This window comes from Podarcis gaigeae, assembly GCF_964106915.1.
Source record: "Podarcis gaigeae genome assembly, chromosome: 15".
Lineage (NCBI taxonomy): Eukaryota > Metazoa > Chordata > Lepidosauria > Squamata > Lacertidae > Podarcis > Podarcis gaigeae.
In genome coordinates this window covers 24387376-24404971 of record NC_139692.1, presented here as the reverse complement: position 1 = coordinate 24404971, position 17596 = coordinate 24387376, and the positions used below count along the sequence as shown (strand labels likewise).

Sequence of the window (17596 nt, the reverse complement as noted above, 5' to 3'; positions counted from 1 at the left end):
AAGACCTGTGTGCTGGAATACCTCCCGGAGGTCAAGTGAAATTGCAACACAAAAAAACTCCTGTGATTTTCTGGATTAAGGGGGTTGGAGACAGTCCCCCCCCCCCTCTGGAAGCAAATGCTATGGAAATGACTGCTAAACTTCTGCTATATTTTTTCCAGAAGTGGCTTTTATGTTGCATAAGAGATCACATGAATTTTGGAAATTATCAGGTAAGGAAATAAATGAAAACAGAATAAATTGCTGTCTGGATGCAGCCTCAGTGCCTCCTGCTACAACTAAGAGGACTTAACACACTTTATGTTTGAGAAACATGACACCGGAAGTAGCATAATGGGGTATCCCCGCCCTGTATTTTAATTGGGTGAGTCCCATTGGGTGGGTTCCCCATGCTTTAATGCAGACCCTCCAAGTGTCTCTCTCCATATGTCTCAGATTTTCAGAAACTGTCCTAGTCTCTGGTTTCATCCCAGAATGTCTCACTTTTCCTTAGAACATCCCTATTTTCATCGACAAGATGTTGGAGGGTATGGCAAAACGACCTTATTTTCATTGGAGAAATGCTGGACAGTATGGAGTTATGCAACCTCCGAGCTAAAGAGATAAGTAACTATATAACCTTTAGAAGACATTTGAAGGCAGCCCTGTATAGGGAAGGTATATAGTGTTTAATGTTTTATGATATTTTTATATATGTTGGAAACTGCCCAGAGTGGCTGGGGCAACCCAGTCAGATGGGTAGGGTATAAATTATTATTATTATTATTATTATTATTATTATTATTATTATTATTATTATTATTAAATAAAGGTAAAGGGACCCCTGACCATTAGGTCCAGTCGTGGCCGACTCTGGGGTTATAAATAAAGCTCATCTCGCTTTATTGGCCAAGGGAGCCGGCGAACAGCTTCCGGGTGTTGTGGCCAGCATGACTAAGCCACTTCTGGTGAACCAGAGCAGCGCACGGAAATGCCGTTTACCTTCCCGCCAGAGCGGTACCTATTTATCTACCTGCACTTCATCCTTTCAAACTGCTAGGTTGGCAGGAGCAGGGACCAAGCAACGGGAGTTCACCCCGTCACAGGGATTCGAATCGCCGACCTTCTGATTGGCAAGTCCTGGGCTCTGTTGTTTAACCCACAGCGCCACCCACATCCCAACTATTATTGAATAGGACACCCCAATTTTCATTGGAGAAATGTTGGAGAGTATGCTAATGCTGTTTATTTCTGATCTATTCAGATAACCAAGCACTTTCTTTATCCTAGATTTCCTGAGATCCTCATCCACATAGAAGTACATTAAGGCAGGTTCTTTGCTCGTGGAGGATGAGGTAATATTTACATAACTGGTAGAAAAGAGAGGTGGTTTCATTGGCTCTGCTGCTGTTTACCAGGCCCATTGTTAGGGCAACATGTCACCCATGGAGACGGAAACAAACCCAAGCAGCACTCGGCAATAAAGACATATGTGTGCTGTATCAGGCTGCTTGGAAAATAGCTACAATATCACTTTCACTTGCAAGGCTGGTGCGGAATTTAGGAACAAAGGTGGCACCTGACCATCCGACGTTTTCCTGGCTCCCGGAGCTACGTCAGTCCATCCCGGTTTTGGATTAGGGCTACTGCCATTGTCACATCATCCAGAAAGGTCAGTGATGGCTTGGGTCATTTGTGAGTTGTCCTGCTACATTCGAATGCTGCATAGTTTTAAAATGAAATTTAAAGATGGTTGCAATGAGTTCCGAGTTCTTGTGTCAAAAGAAAACTAGGATATATATTTTTTCAAAAAGAAAAATAAGCATGTAGAATGTTTTTTCAACCCTAATTGCTAAGGGATGTGTGCTGAGCATGAATGCATGTAGGTTAGCCATTTCTATTACTGGTATGTAGCCCCCAGAGGGTTCTCTAAGAGGGAATGTGGCCCTTGGAATGAAAAAGGTAGAGGAAGGAAGGGAGAATTCTAGGGAATTCAATTCGAAGAATAGCATGTCCCCCCCCCTCCATGCTCTCAATTCCTGGGCATTTGCTGAGGAGTCAGATACTGGTACTTCAACAGCATAAACAAGCTCAGACTTTTATATATTGACCTCATGGCGCATTTCTTCCTTTCCCTTCTTTTCCCCTTCAGGTTTTCAGCAGAAATGTTTGTAACTGTGCTTCATGGTGGTAAGTGACCTTCCGGCCTTGAACCTTTGTTGTCTTGCAACAGGTTTGGGGAACCTTTGCCCTCCAGGGTTTGCAGAACTACACATCCCATCAGCCCCCGCAAGCATGACCAATGGCCAGGGATGATGGGAGCCAGCATCTTGAAATAGACTGGGAATCAGTGCAATTGTCCAAACACAGGGGGAAACACATTTCGGGACCTGGACCCAGTTAGCAACCCCACAGGCTGTATTTTCAGCTAAACTATGGTTTCCTTGCAATCTTCAAGGACACATTATATTAGTCTAACCTGGAGGTTACAAGCATGTGAATGACAGCTGTTTCCCATGGTTTTATCCTTGCATATGTTTTAAATTCATTATTGTTAGCTATTTTGGGAGATGTTTTACTGGAAGGTGGCATATAAATGGTTAAAATTGTTTTATTCAAAAAAATGAAATCAATTTTTGCATTTTGTTTTTACTTTGTAGAAAACAGGGCAGACATTTTTAACATTCACTGTGAAGTCCAGCGTCTCCTGGATGGCATCAAACGCCGCTGTGGCTGTGAGGATGAAGGTACAGTAACTAAAAATCTTTGTGCACTTTGTATGTTGGGGGGTGGGAGTGTGTATCCATGCATTTAGATGTTTCAGTGGGTTACACTCACTGACAGTAAGCACCTTGATCCAGCAGAGACTTTGTCAAATCCTGAAGTGTGGAGGCTAATTGAGACAGCACTCAGTGCTCTGACACAGACATCCAGCCTCCTTGTGAGCATGTTTGCCTTTCTGTTAAAGACTCCAAGGTATGTAGAAGCACATTCCTCAGAGAAGGCCTGACACAAATTGAACACATGCAGAAAGCTCAAAATTTACGTTTGAAAAAAACAGGGATAGCGTGTGAATGAATAACACTTGCCAGTTCTTGAATCATGTGTTTCAGATGACATAGAGTTAGCAGACGAGAGTGGCCAGGTGAAGAATTTACTCCAGAACAAGCAGCGCTCCGCAACTGAGCTTCTGGGGGAACGTGAGGCCTATGTACTCCTGGGTGTTACAAGTAGGTCCCTTGCACCAAATCTCTAGACTCCCATGTGGACAGGTATGGCAGTACAAATGCACAATGTGCACCTAAAACCAAGGAAGTCTGAATCCAGTTCTCATGATAATTTATGCACACTGGAATCGGTACTATCTGTGCATGTAAAGGTAAAAGGTAAAGGACCCCTGGACGGTTAAGTCCAGTCAAAGGCAACTATGGGATTGTGGCGCTCATCTCGCTTTCAGGCCGAGGGAGCTGGTGTTTGTCCAAAGACAGCTTTCTGGGTCATGTGGGCAGCATGACTAAACCACTTCTGGCACAACAGAACACCATGACAGAAACCAGAGCGCACAGAAACGCCGTTTACCTTCTCGCCACAGCAGTACCTGTTTATCTACTTGCACTTTGATGTGCTTTTGAACTGCTAGGTTGGCAGGAACAGGGACCGAGCAACGGGAGCTCACCCTGTTGCAGGGATTCGAACCGCCAGCCTTCCCAAGCCCAAGAGACTTAGTGGTTTAGACCGCAGGTTTAGACCTTTACCTGTGCATGTACAGATATGTGCACAAATTCACAGTTTTGCCTGTAAGGTCTGCTGCTGTGGGCCCTGAAACACTTTGCAAGAAGGTGAGCAGTTCCTTATTGCTTACAATTCTGCATCTGGGTCCACAAAGTGTAGCTACTTCTAGTGTTCTTTGCAGCCAATCCTATGCCTGTCACTCAGAGGCAAGGATAGGTGGATCAGTCTATTTTACCTCTGAGTCAATTTTGCATGCTTTCATTCCATCCCATTTTCCTATGTATCTATGATTTCATAAAGAAAAATCTGCCTAAAAAACCATATTTAAAAACATATTTGTCAGAGCTGCCCCAAGGGCCCAGCTCACAGAGGACCAACGCCAGATCGTTGTTATATACAAAAGTCTTTATTGAAGTTCAGTTTCCATTTCAAAGCCGTAGCGCGCAGCTCTACGTCTTAAACTCTAGACCGCCGAAGTTCCGTCTGAATCTCCTCCCCCCTGACACCAGTTTAAGATTCTAGCCCTGCTCCACCTCTTCCTCTGCTCTCTCCTCCTCTGGGTCCTCCTGTCCGCTGAGGCATTCCCCTTTCTGGACTCTTCTGACGCTGAGTCTCCTGACTCCTCCCCCTGCCTCTGGCGGGCTTTAGGACCTGGTTCCCAATCCTCGTTCTCTGCTGTCCCGCGCGCCTGTACATTTGAACTTGGCTCACGCGCCAACCCAGTGACCTTCCTCCTGACCGTTACACTGCTTCTATCACTGCTTCCCTCTTCCGGGATGCTGGCTGGACCTGACCTCCCCTCCGTTGCCTGACTCTCCGATGGAGGCGTGGTCAGCCCTGACTCATCTTCTCTGTCTGCTGGGGGATACGCTGGCCCCGATACCTGGGACTCTTCCCCCCACTATGCTCTGGTGGGGAAGCTGGTCCTGATCTCCAACTGCTGCTCTGGGAGTCCCCACTGGCCCCTTGCTTCTGGAGTGTCCCCCTTGGGACCCCCCTTGCCCTGGCCACCGGCGCCCCCTTCTGTGAATCTTCCGATTCGCTGGAGAGGCTCATGGAATCTCTCGGGCCACTGTCATCTTCTCCTACGCTGCCCTCAGATTCTTCCCCTTTGCTCTCCATTTCCTGTGCTTCTGCTCCTGAGCCCCTGACAATATTTTATTAGAAAACATGTATTTCAGCATGGATGGGATCTCAATGCCCGTGTTTCTAAACCAATTTTATATACATTTTAAAGGTCCTTTTGGTTAAAAAAAAAATTAACCAAGAACAGTATTACAAAATTTGGAAAAATCTAGTGTTCTGATCTACACTCTAGTCCAAGAGATGAAAATCAAATTGGTTCATGTGAGAATTTGTGGAAATCAGTTTTTTCAACCAGCTCTACTTGTGAGTGAGAACCCACTGAAAATGAGTTTTGCTTCTAATAGAATGTGCTTAGTTAGAACAACGATGCTAGCCACAGCTGTGATTGGCAGCTGTTCTGCCATGACTTTGCCAGCTAGCTCAACTCTTGCTCTTTATTCTGACTGCTAAACAGGACATTCCATCCCTACCCCTAACCACACACTATAATTGTTCTTTACCTTTGCCCTTTCCAGGAGGTGAAAGGCCTTCCAAGAGAGTATTTACACCTCTGTTGAAAGATGAGTCCGTCATTAATGCTAAGTTCCTAGGTAGGTGGGTGAACTTGCCTCCATTTATCTATGCAATTTGAAAAGCATCTTCAAATGTCAGTTTGTTGTTGTTTAGTCGTTTAGTCGTGTCTGACTCTTTGTGACCCCATGGACCAGAGCACGCCAGGCACTCCTGTCTTCCACTGCCTCCCGCAGTTTGGTCAAACTCATGCTGGTAGCTTCGAGAACACTGTCCAACCATCTCATCCTCTGTCGTCCCCTTCTCCTTGTGCCCAGCGTTTTTTCTACGGAGTCTTCTCTTCTCATGCAAATGTCAGTAGTCAGCCAGAAGTGCCATCAGGGCCCAGGGACTGACAACTGTGTGCACTTGCCAGTGAAAGAAGCTAAGCTTTGTCTGTCCCTGAGCCTAGGTGTCCCTGTCAAAGATGGATCGGTGCCTCTGGACAAAAATACACCTCCCATGCCAAAGAGACATGCCCATTTTCAATGTAGGACCATAACTATTCAGAAATGTGGCTTGCCTCTTTGAAACTGGGAACTAGGTTTGTAAAAGGTCCAGCTGTACACTCTGCATGCACATGTCCCTTTTTAGATCTTCCACCTTCAGATGCAACCAAGAAGGGGTAAAGGGTTTTATGCCCCTTTGATTTCAGTGGAAAATAGGTGAGTGAAACTTTTATGTATACATTTTATACTGCTGTCAGAATAGCAGTGGTTTGAGAGCTTTCCATCACTGCTGTGTGGAAACTTCTGGTGGCATCACAGAGGGTGGTCTGTAGCATCATGAGGACCTTCAGCCACTGTGCCAGAGGGCACAAGACTGCTCCCTTAGTTAGATAATTGCTGATGCTCTATCTCGCTTTTTCATTGCACCGTTGAATTGCTTTGGTGAATTATATATTTCTCCTACCTGAAGCTAAGCTAGAGAGCTGGCAAGAGCGCAAAGTCCCCTCTCCGAGAGTAAAATCCAGAAAGAACCACAAAAAAGCAACCTTGGATATCCCAGCTGCTGAAGGTGAGCTCATAATTATTAAAGAGAACGTCCAGTTTATTACTTTTTGTGAGTCTTGATGGCTAACATAGAATCATAAAATTGTAGAGTTGGAAGGGACTCAGAGGAGCCCCTAGTCCAACCCCCTGCAATTCAGGAAAGATGGCATGTATTAGATATGGAGAAGTGGAATTACATTTTTAACCAAGTGAGATGAATAACCACCTTCAGAATCCATAATCAGCTTGGTTTACTTATTGGAACCCAGCTATAGCATATGAATTTCAAAACAAGCAACTCCTTCCCTGAGGACTGCCAGTCTTTTCATTGTCCAAGGGCAGTCAGGGAACAGCTGCAAGTTGCCTCAGGTGAACTGCTGGGTTGAGATATAAGCTTAAAACATATTCAATGAATAATGGGTTGCTTTCCCCCTAACATGGTCACAACCAGATTTAAAAGGGTTATACGTACGTATCACCTCAATGTCATCATTTAATGCTAGTTGAAGACTGAAGGTTGTTGTTGTTTACCATCAAGCGGTGTATAAATTTTATGAATTAAATAAATAAATAAATAAATATTTAATGACCATTCTCTGAATGTACAGTTTGTTTTACATACAGAGACCAAACTTAACCAAAATCTCACATTATTGTCCATATTTGCATGAAGTATTTGCTTTATTTATTCATTTTTAATTTTATTAATATTTTTATTAAGTACAAATTAGAAAACATACATATTCACAACAAAAGAAAATACAAAAGAAAAAGAAAATACATCTAACCAAGGGGAAAAAATTAGAGAATATTTTGTCTCTTTTCATATTTACAGTTATTTATACCTCTATAAAATGCTATTCACAATAAAGCAGTGAAATGAAAGATAAGATATCAGAAAAAAGAAAAAAAGAACACAGAAAGAATAAGAAGTAAAAGAAAAAGATCATAAGTGAATTATTTTTTTAAAGTAGATAAGTACTCACAATACATAGCCGTTTCCCATCTATATTTATATTCAATTGTATAATTTCAGCTTGTCCTTATCTACCTTAAATAATTTGTTTGTTTGTTTGTTTGTTTTTTTAAAAAGACTTCCACCATTTACCTCACGCGTTTTTAATAATCCGTTCGCCAGAACCTCTGTTCTTCATATTTTCCCTTTGGATTTCCTCACTTTGTATTTTTTATATTACGCACAAAATTATTCTAAACACAACCAGATGTAGTTGAGCTCTGGTTTTGTAAATAATCATTTAAGAACTCTCATTGCGTCATAACCATAGTTTTGGATTTTCTCTTTATTATATCTGTCAGTTTTGCTAATTCCAAGTACTCACAAAGTTTCCCCAACCATTCTCTTTTTGTTGGGATGCTGTCTTCTTTCCAATAGCTAGCAATCAAAATTCTTGCCACTGTTGACGCAAATAGAAATAAGTTAGTTTTAACTTTTGGGATATCTTTATCTAGAATTCCTAATAGATATGCCTCTGCCTTTTTGTGTGTGTGATGTCCTTATCATTTTTTTTATTTCATCATGGATCATGTCCCAAAAGGTTTTAATCTTTTGGCAAGTCCACCATCTTGTTTTTACCATCTTGTTCACAGACGCATTGGTGCTTACATGATTATTGTCTCTTTCCACTGTAGGCTTAAGGAATCATTCGCCTCACAGCAGCAGAACAAGGACACCAGTGGCTTCTCCGAAACAAAGCAGAAAATTATGATCTCTTGTTGGATCAGAAATTGGAATTTCTTCCAGTTTATTTATGTTCCTGCGTGTCCCCTGCTCTGAGCTTGAGTCCGCATAAAAAGGCAGGCCAGGATTCTGAAGCCTGCATTGTGATTTGCTGCCTAGGCACAAAACAGCCAATCAGGTGTGAGGTGGGTGTCGCCAGGGGCTGGCTGAAGTAAATATAAATCAGATCCTATTCCCTGTTTCCCTCAATCTGTTTCTGATGTCTCACTAACGCCTTTAAGCTGAAACACTGCCTCTCGCTCGAACCAAGGCTGGATCTAGACACATCAAAAAAGCATTTCAGTTAAACACATACATTTAAACAGGGAAATCCCGTAGGTAAAAATGGGACTCCACAGCACCATCTGGTGGCACAGTGTTATACTGCACATACAACACATATAAATTGCTTTTTCTTTACCAATCTAGCTGAGTCCCTACATATACCTTTTTCTGTTTCTTTGTGCAAATGTGAATTTTTAGGCACCTTACCTGACAATAAGGTGCCTTGAATGCTGTAGGACTTACTTCTGAGTAAACAGGGAATATAACATTGTACTGTAGATGTGCTTGATTGGACAGGGTTGGGGAACCTGTGATCCTCCAGATGTTTCTTTTTGTCTCAATATGTACAAGTTTGACTAAGGTTAATTCAACAAAAGGCATTCTCCACTATGTTTCTCGCTCTTTGCCTCAACCGTTGTAGGAACAATTTTGTGAGTCAGCCAATGCTACAGCCATTCTGCACCAGAATTCCCCAAGGCTTATTTCTGAGAGTTGTTTCCAATCTTACTCATCCTAGAAATAGTAATAAAAAGAGATGGTGCTTTTGAGCACACTGGTGATATTTCAAGTGCAAGGGAAGCTGCTATACCAAGGATGGTGCAAGACTGTTAAGGAATGATGTATGGAGATGTGAGAAACCAGGTCATGACCTTCTCCAAAGAACAGATTAATAAATAATATTTTTAGAAATAATACAACAAAATCCAAAACACAGTTCACCAAGGAATAAATTCCTCTGTTCCATCCAGACTTTTTTTAGGTCAGTCAGATGACTTTGAAACTACAGTGGTACCTCGGGGTTAAGTACTTAATTCGTTCCGGAGGTCCGTATTTAATCTGAAACTGTTCTTAACCTGAAGCACCACTTTACCTAATGGGGCCTCCTGCCGCTGCCACGCCGCCGGAGCACGATTTCTGTTCTCAACCTGAAGCAAAATTCTTAACCTGAAGCACTATTTCTGGGTTAGCGGAGTATGTAACCTGAAGCGTATGTAACCAGAAGTGTATGTAACCTGAGATACCACTGTAAATGGTTATTGGCTAATGTTGACATTTTTTAAAAAAATATTTTATTGTATTGCATTTCTTTCCCAACAAGCTGGAACATGGTTCTCCCCTTCTCATTTAATTCCCCAGACAACCCATGAGGTTGGTTAGGTTGAGAAGCAATGACTGGCCCGAGGTGGCCCCAGTGAATTTCATGGCTCAGTAGGGATTCGAACCCTGATCTTCCAGGTCCTAACTGCTACACCACACTTTGGTTATATATATGCTAGCAGCATGGGAGTTGCAGGCTACTTTTTGACCCAAAGCAGTGTTGACTGTCAAGGGATTTTAAAAATCTAAGTGGTTGGAAGAACCTTTGAATTTTAAGTTTTGAAAATTTGCAGTTCTGAAAATCAATGTGCTTCATCTCACTCTTGGAATGCCTTAGTGCGGGTTTTTGGGTGGGGATTTTGTGTGTGTGTGTGTGTGTGTGTGTATCACACACAGTGATACTTATACAGTGGTACCTCTACTTATGAACTTAATTCATTCCGGAGGTCTGTTCTTAACCTGAAACTGTTCTTAACTAGAGGTGCGCTTTTGCTAATGGGGCCTCTTCTTGCTGCTGCGCGGCCAGCACACGATTTCTGTTCTCATCCTGGGGCAAAGTTCTCAAAAGGGGGTAAGTCTTCCAGGTAAGCAGAGTTTGTAACCTGAGTTTGTAACCTGAGGCGTTTGTAACTTGAGGTACCAGTGTGTGTGTGTGTGTGTGTGTGTGTGTGTGTGTGTGTAGTAGCCAGTCTGCTGCTTTGCGGGATATCTTTGGGAGATAAAACCCTACACAAGTCAGGAGTGGAGTTCTTAAGATGGTTGGATGGTACCTTGTACGCCTCCTTCCAGTTACTCCTGCAGCCAATCTGGTGCCAAATGTATTGCTATCCTTTCCCTTGGACCACATCAGTGAGGCTGAGAGGGTGTGTCTTGTCATCTGGGCAGTCCAGGACCTCCATACACATTGTCCAGGCTTGCACCCCAGGGAGGTCACTTCAGTGATGCTAACACAGCAGTTTGATTTCACCCCTGGCGGCACATTCTATTGTCTCTGAAGATGGATGACACCAACATTGGCTGCAAATAATATTGGACTGGCTGAATGTGGTAAGCACATGCACTGCATGCAGAAGGTCCTGGATTCAATTCCTGGCATCTCATGGTAGGACTGGATGAAACCCCTTTCTAAAACCCAGGAGAGCAGCTGCCAGTCAGTGTAGGCAATCATGAGCTAAATGGGCCAGCAATCTGACTTGGTGCACAACAGCTTCCTCTTGCAAACAGAATGACTGGAGAATGGAGGTTAGATAACTAATAGATTATAAAGCGTTGTTCATTGAAACCCCATCTCCATAATTATATGAAGTTCTGCCCAACTCCATCTGGGTTTCAGAGCTTGATTCAGCACTGGCAACATTGCGTGTGCAATGCTTTTGTTTCCAATCATCAGAACTGGAAGGTTTGTTTTTCTCTCTCTCTTTTTAGTGAAAGTGAAAGTCTATGGGATGTGACATTCTGCAATTGCATTAATATCCTTCATCCACTTAGAATACCCACTTTTGGAGGGAAGCACACACAAGCTTTTCTTTCTGCCATGCTGTACTTAGCTGAAATTCTCCACCTGACTAATCTTAGGAGACATTGAGCATCAGATCCTAGGGTTATATTTGTATAGCATGCTGCATTGAAACAGTTCGGGGCTATGTTGAAGATAAAAGTTGAGAAAGAAAGAGGCCCTCTTTTAAGAGGAAACTAGAAAACTCCAGTGGATTTTCTCAAAGTTGAAGGTTTACAAGGTTAATTTCCAAGAGATCTGTTTCTCTTTGGATTTGGGAGTGATCGAACAAATGCTGTCTGGGTAATTTCTAAGTAAATGGAGTGGAAAAACCGGTGTCAATCATTCTCTGCCTTTTTGTTATCAAGATAGGCTTCAGATCAGGACATTCCTCAACTGCTGTAATCAAGTGGTGTGCTTCTTGAAGTAGAAGAGAAAGTTTACAATAAATCATAGAATCAGTCTGGCTTTTTTCAGCTGGAATTCGCTGGAACTCAGTTCTGGCACCTCTCAGGTGAGCTCTATTGCTGTTCTAAGAGAACCAAGGAGGTATTCATGGTGAGTTCCGGCACCTCTTTTCTAGAAAAATATCACTGAATCAGAATTGTAAAGGTGGAAGGGACCCCAAGATCATCTGGTCCAAACTCCTGCAATGCAGGAATCACAGCCAATGAATCCTCTGGTCTATCAAGACCTGCCAGAGAAAACTCTTTGTTCTTTTGCCAATGTTTCGTTTTAAGAGTAGGTGAATATGGAATGGAATTGCATTAATAAGAGAAGCTCCAGATCACTCTCTCTTATTGTTACAAATAAATGCATCATAGTAGCCTAACCTTCCCCATTTTGTATGACAGCAGAGAAAGGAGAGGCATGCAAGTTGATTATTATTTATTTTTAAATAAATGTATAGGCTGCATTTTGGGGCCATAGCTCACTCCAAGTGGCTCACAATACCATTACATAACATAAATGAGCCAGGAATGGAATTAATTTCTGATACAGACATGGGCCTTAAGGGGCTATGTTGATGAAATATACAGTCACTGTCAGTCACACAGGAACAATGGATGTGTTGCTTAGATTGGGGTTGCACGAAGCAATACTGACTTCCTTGGAACATTTTGTTCACCTGCACCCTCAAAAATAAATGCCACTTGACACCTCGGCATCTTCACAAACAAATTCTATTGCAATTAGGCTGCTAGAAAGTTCAATTGGGGCTGATTTAAACTCTGTAAATGTGCATTGCGGTTTTCAATACTGCTTTGATTTAGCTTCGGTGGAAACAAGTCTGTATCTTGTTCTGATCTGAGCAGATGGAGCAGGCACATGCAGACTTGATGAAGATAAGGCATTTTTTCCATGTGAAAGGTCTAGTATCCTCAGGTAAAGTAGTGAACTGTGCTCTCCCTTTGTTCCTTCACAAGAATGTGGTGTTTCTGTTTATAAGCGTTTCTTGGGAACATACCAGACCATTTAATTTCAAAGGGGCCCGTAGTGGGCAACAGCACAGAGCAGGTTAGGATATTATCCAGGAAAGGAGCCAGCTAACAAATAGTAAAACAAAGCCACTTCTTTGCCAACTTTGAAGCCAGGTGACCATCACCTTGTTTGAACTTTGGCTCGCTGCTGTGAATAGGAATTATTCCTCCAAATGTGTCTGTGTGTCAACTTTCCCCTTTTTTTAAGGGAAATTCCCTTATTCTGAATAGGATTCCTCGCAATAAAAGGGAAAGGTTGACAGCTATGTTCCCATGTCACATAAAAACAGTGACATTTACGAATGACAAACAGATGCCCATTAAGGCACATCTATAAGAGCCCATTGTTACAGGAGAATGCATTACTTGAAGCCAGATTCTTAGTTGCAAACTTTCCATTCATTTGCAAATCAGAGTTTAGAGAGATGAATTCCCATAACATTTGGAAGAAGGGGAAGAGAGGAGCTTGGGATGTGCTAGTTGAAACTTGCACTTTCTATTTTAAAAAAACACCACACCAATGACTCCTACACACTGTATAAAAGCACAGGAGGGGCGGGACAGGATGGAAAGCCAAGGACTTCAAATGTGAGCAATTGAAAAAAGAAAGCAGGATGGACTGGTTGGGCCATTTCCATAACAACTTAGTACGGAATGGCATTAAAGGCATTTGACTCCAAAAATGTAACTCCTGGTAGTCTTACAGACTCTGTTAGTCATGGCTCCTGCTTTTGCTTCAGACTTGCTGCAGTGCCAAGTCTCAGATTGGAATGCTGCCTTCATTACAATAAAAGCAGAACTTGAAAGGTCTTGAATATATCCTCTTCACCACCTAATGGGGAATAAGCTCTTTGTGCAGAAAAGGGCAAGCTGTGTTCCAGCACATGATGCAGTTGCATTGATCACTATGGGTGGGGGTTAGACAGCTGGGATAGCTCAGTTGGTAGAGCATGAGACTCTCAATCTCAGAGTTGTGGGTTTGAGCCCGGCACTGGACAAAGTTTTCCTGCATTGCTGGATGACTCTTGTGGTCCCTTCCAACTCTACAAATTATGTGATTCTGTGAAGTACCAGCCTGGTGAGTAGCCATTTGTAGCCTTTTCCATGAAGAATGAGGAGGCGAGAAAGGTGGGGTATAAATGTAATAATAAATAAATAAAGACCCAGACAGGACAAGCAGGAGCTTTTTTGTAAAAAGTTATTTTTATTATCAAATTGTGATTGTACAGCATAAACCTCAGCAACCCCACCTCTGGTCTGCACCAGCAGGCTCACAGTTGGATTGCTGTAGGCGACATCATATGAACAAAAATGCAACTTTTAAGAAACCTAGTGCAAGACAGCGCCTTTATATTATTGCTGCGACAAATGGGCGGTTTCTTTCATTCTATATACAAGGGGGTTTCCTTCGGACAGTTGCACACTTTAAACAAGAAGGGGTTAGGTGTTATAAAAATAGATAGCATTCAAGTTGGCAACCCAAGGGTAAGCTTTTACAGTACAGTTCAGATCTGCTTCGGATCTCCTACTTCTCTCTCTCAATTCTGATGAGATTCCTTCGCAATTGGTTGATATTGCACAGGCAAGCACCTTCAAGCAGCCGCTGCCAGAAGAGATAACCAAGTTGCCATCTCCAGGGTGGAGAAACGAGTGACAGAGACGCTTTCAATAATACATGTTTTTGTCCCACCAGCCTGTAACGGAAGGACAGAAAAAAAACATGTGTGAATTTTTCCTTTAGCTTTCTGTACAAACACAATTCTCATGCCTCTCTGTTCTTCACCCAAACAAGCAAAAAGGCCTTATCAGAATCTGACACATTCCAGACAAACACAGATGCTCAAGGAGAGCAGCATGTTCTGGGAAGGGTGTGTGTGGAGCACACCAAGGGCCAGACAGAGAGGTTCAGAGGGCCACATTTGCCTCCCCTCACTGACCTGGGGTTCTCCACCCCTAGTACCAATGCTGGAAGAGAAAGATCATGGAGACTCCAAGGCTTCCATATGGTACATGTATGAGAGCTTTCCCCCTTTCTCCCACTCCTCTTCCTATGGGGGGCACAGAATGAAGGCATCCATAGCATGGAGTGCCTTGCCTGACCCAGTCTCCCAAATGTATTGAGGGCAACTAAAAAAGTATGGTTTGAATGTCCTTGAAAATGGTACGGTTTCCTAGATTTCCACCAGTCCACCAACCAATGTCCTCTATGAATTCTTTCCAAATCTCTACATTGCTGGTTAAAATATAAAAGAAGGTCCTGCAGTAATTCATGAATCTAACTTGTGATTCATATACCACAAAGTGGAATTCCTGACCAGAGGGGACCTCTGGTGCCTTTCATAGATTTTTTGTTATTTTTATTTTGACAAATGCAATGCTACCTGCAGTAAACGAGTGTAGAAATTCTAAAACGCTATGTTACTTACTTCCGGGATACCGTCTGATGAACAGCTTGCGGAATTCGTCGTAGACCCAGATCAAGATGGCAAAAGGAACAGCAACAAACCAATACTGAAACCTAGAAAGCAAAGTATTAGGCATCAGATATTGCTTTTAAAATACAGTCAGTTCATTTATTGAAACATCTCTGCCACAGCAATTGACATTGTGGCATGGCTCTAGGATTTTGCACCCTTTTTGCGGTCATGATGTCCCTGGCATTGTGGTCAGTCCTTATGGTGCCATGGTCATAGGATTAAAACTCTCACCATGACCAAAAACCAAGTCTTTCAAGGAGCCCAAGACTAGGGAGTGACTCAACATTTATTTAGGACTTTATTCAACTGACTTAGGCTTCCATCATATGGTCTCTGGAAGGGCATAACGGGCTATAGGAGACATCAGTTCACAAGGGCTATCACAGATCTCTTTCAGAGTTTAGAGTGAGAGCTCTGGCCTCAGAGGGAGACATCCAGGGTTGGGTCCTTCCTTCCCACCACCATGTCAACTTCCATAACCCTCACGCTTATTGATGATGTCAGAACTCATGATTAGGGCCAAACCAGGGCATGCTGGGGCAGTTAAGCCTTCCAGGCTCCTTAATTTGCCTCAAGTCCAAGGAGCAGTTAATTCACTTCAGGAGCTAGTACCCATTTCTTTCCTTCCCCAAATAGGTGTGTGTTTTTAGGGGCTTGCAAAAGAGGAGTGCAACAGTGTTCCTCTGCTCTCACTGCCACCCTGCCAGTGAGAGCCTAGCTGGGCAGTGGACAGAGCAAATATATTATTAGAACAAGAACACAGTAAGGTTGGTGTTCTTGTCCTAATAATACAGCCCCAAGATATCTCTCTCTCTCTCTCTCTCTCTCTCTCTCTCTCTCTCTCTCTCTCTCACACACACACACACACACACACACACACACACACCCCTTGCTGGATCGAAAATGAACTCACCGGAGGGGTGCAAAGTTTAAGGCATAAACACTTCCAAGACCGTAGCAGAGAATTGCAGCGATTCCTATTTGGGAGAATATGCCAACCCAGATTACTTTGTTCCTATGAAGGGAAAAAATACATTCAGTGATTAAATGTTTTAGATGCTATGAACATGAACTGTGATTATTCATGACAATAGATTTTAACTTTTTGTCCTCACCTATGTCTATAATAGTACAGACTATCTTAATGCATAGGTGCAATGTCAGATGTGGAGTGTGTGTCCTAGAAATGGGTGTGCAAAGGAATAACCCAGGCCTTTGATGTGTGAAATTGAGTTGCCTGGTTTATCTTCTCTGATCACACAGGTTTACAACCTTGCTACTGGATCTATTTTTCCATTGTGATATTTACACTTTAGCAACAACCAAAATCATTTTCTCTCCAACTTCTTCAGTTTAGGAAGCCAAATTGTTCGCCTTATTAGGTTCAGCTCAAACGTTTGTCTCTTCTGACTTTATCACTGTGAGGTCACTGAACAGGTATTGTGTACCCATAATGGGTTTCATCATGAGTTGCCTTCAGTTCTTATTGGCTTTGTAGCAATTTGTGTAGCGAACATGTTCTTGGAAGAAGAAAAATAAAACCTTCCCCCGACCCTAATTCTGCTGTTACGTTTTCTCAGTGTCAAACAAAATGAGAGCATGCGTGTCTAAATAAATCAATTAAGACTTTTAAAAAATTGATGTAGCGAAACCATTAGAGGTTGTTGGTCACAAACAAACAGAAGGGGACATATGTAGATGCATCTTATTCTCTCATTTACTTATCTATCCTAAATTCCAACTTCCTTATTTCCAAAAGGATAATCTGACCACTGGTTCTTTTTATCTGTAGCTCTACAGAATGGCTACCGCAAGAAGAGTACAGTGGTCAGTAGTGAAGGAAAGAGGTGGAGATTTGTTCCAAAGTCATCCTATTATCTGAGACTCCAGTTTTACCTGAAAAGCCCTTGCTGGAAAATGGAGTTCCTTCGCGTCTTCCTGATGATCAGATCTGCCACTTGCTCAATAGTGATACTGACAAAGAAGGCCGTGTAGCCATGGTACTCCAAAATTTGCCGTTGGTCGAATGTCTGCAGAAGAACAATAAATTTGGGGTGGGGGGGTGGGGAGAGACATCTGTGTTAAGTAAGTGATAGATAATTTGTAAGCCAGAAAGCTAAACACATCCCTCAAGCCATGCTTGATAGAAAAAGGCTTGACAGCCTTCCCTTTTTTTTTTCTTTGCAGTTCAGGCAGACAGCAAAACCAGGATGAGAGTAAAAAATTCTGCAGGTCTGCTAAATCTGCTTTAAAGCAGTTTTAACAAACATTATAAAGGTGGTTTTTTAAAAAAAGAAAGAAAGAAAATAGCATGCAACACTAAGGCTATTTATGTATATAAATTAGGAGGTGGCTCCATTTGCCCTATTGCAACAAAGTCATGTGTTCAGAACTGTGGGCCTAATTTTACAGAACTCCCTTCCAGTTGAAGTCAAAGAGCTCTGCTGAACTTCCAGTGCCTACTGAATACATTTTGTTGTTCCAGCAGACATTTTAACTGAAACCTGGTTTTGGAATTTTAACTGACTTTCACCATTTTATTTTGGTTTTTCTGCACCACTTAAGAATTTTTTGTAGTTTTGTGGTATATAAATGGTTTAAATTAAATTAGATAAAGAGCATTTGGTATCAGCTCCATGTTCTTGAGGGCCCTTGCACAAAACAACCCCCATGGCCTCATTCCC

At 42.4% G+C, this 17596-nt stretch overlaps 2 protein-coding genes across 9 annotated transcripts in view; one reads left to right on the top strand and one right to left on the bottom strand.

Moving 5' to 3' along the window:
- The first annotated feature begins 1537 nt into the window (after positions 1-1537).
- Positions 1538-16897, top strand: LOC310832388 (uncharacterized protein CXorf65 homolog). 8 transcript variants are annotated; one of them, XR_014558251.1, is made up of 8 exons: positions 1676-2169; positions 2640-2726; positions 3093-3209; positions 5313-5387; positions 6265-6363; positions 7989-8222; positions 11327-11468; positions 16705-16897. XR_014558251.1 is itself a non-coding variant. In XM_083714172.1 (7 exons), the coding sequence occupies exons 2-7, from the start codon at positions 2145-2147 to the stop codon at positions 8063-8065; spliced, it is 480 nt and encodes a 159-aa protein (XP_083570298.1). In that variant the 5' UTR covers positions 1538-1651; positions 2132-2144; the 3' UTR covers positions 8066-8286. The 8 variants fall into 8 exon arrangements, 4 of the variants coding, with proteins under 4 accessions (XP_083570298.1, XP_083570297.1, XP_083570296.1 ...); XR_014558252.1 differs by having other exon boundaries at positions 11323-11468; XM_083714172.1 differs by lacking the exons at positions 11327-11468; positions 16705-16897 and adding an exon at positions 1538-1651 and having other exon boundaries at positions 2132-2169; positions 7989-8286.
- ATP12A (ATPase H+/K+ transporting non-gastric alpha2 subunit) overlaps positions 13620-17596 on the bottom strand; it is a 25187-nt gene continuing 21210 nt past the window's right edge. Inside the window, exons 20-23 of the mRNA XM_083713946.1 lie at positions 16809-16942; positions 15826-15927; positions 14862-14953; positions 13620-14129 (exon numbers count right to left, since the gene is read on the bottom strand). Coding sequence (XP_083570072.1) covers positions 14101-14129; positions 14862-14953; positions 15826-15927; positions 16809-16942 — 357 coding nt within the window. The 3' untranslated portion in view covers positions 13620-14100. The remainder of the gene's footprint in view (positions 14130-14861; positions 14954-15825; positions 15928-16808; positions 16943-17596) is intronic.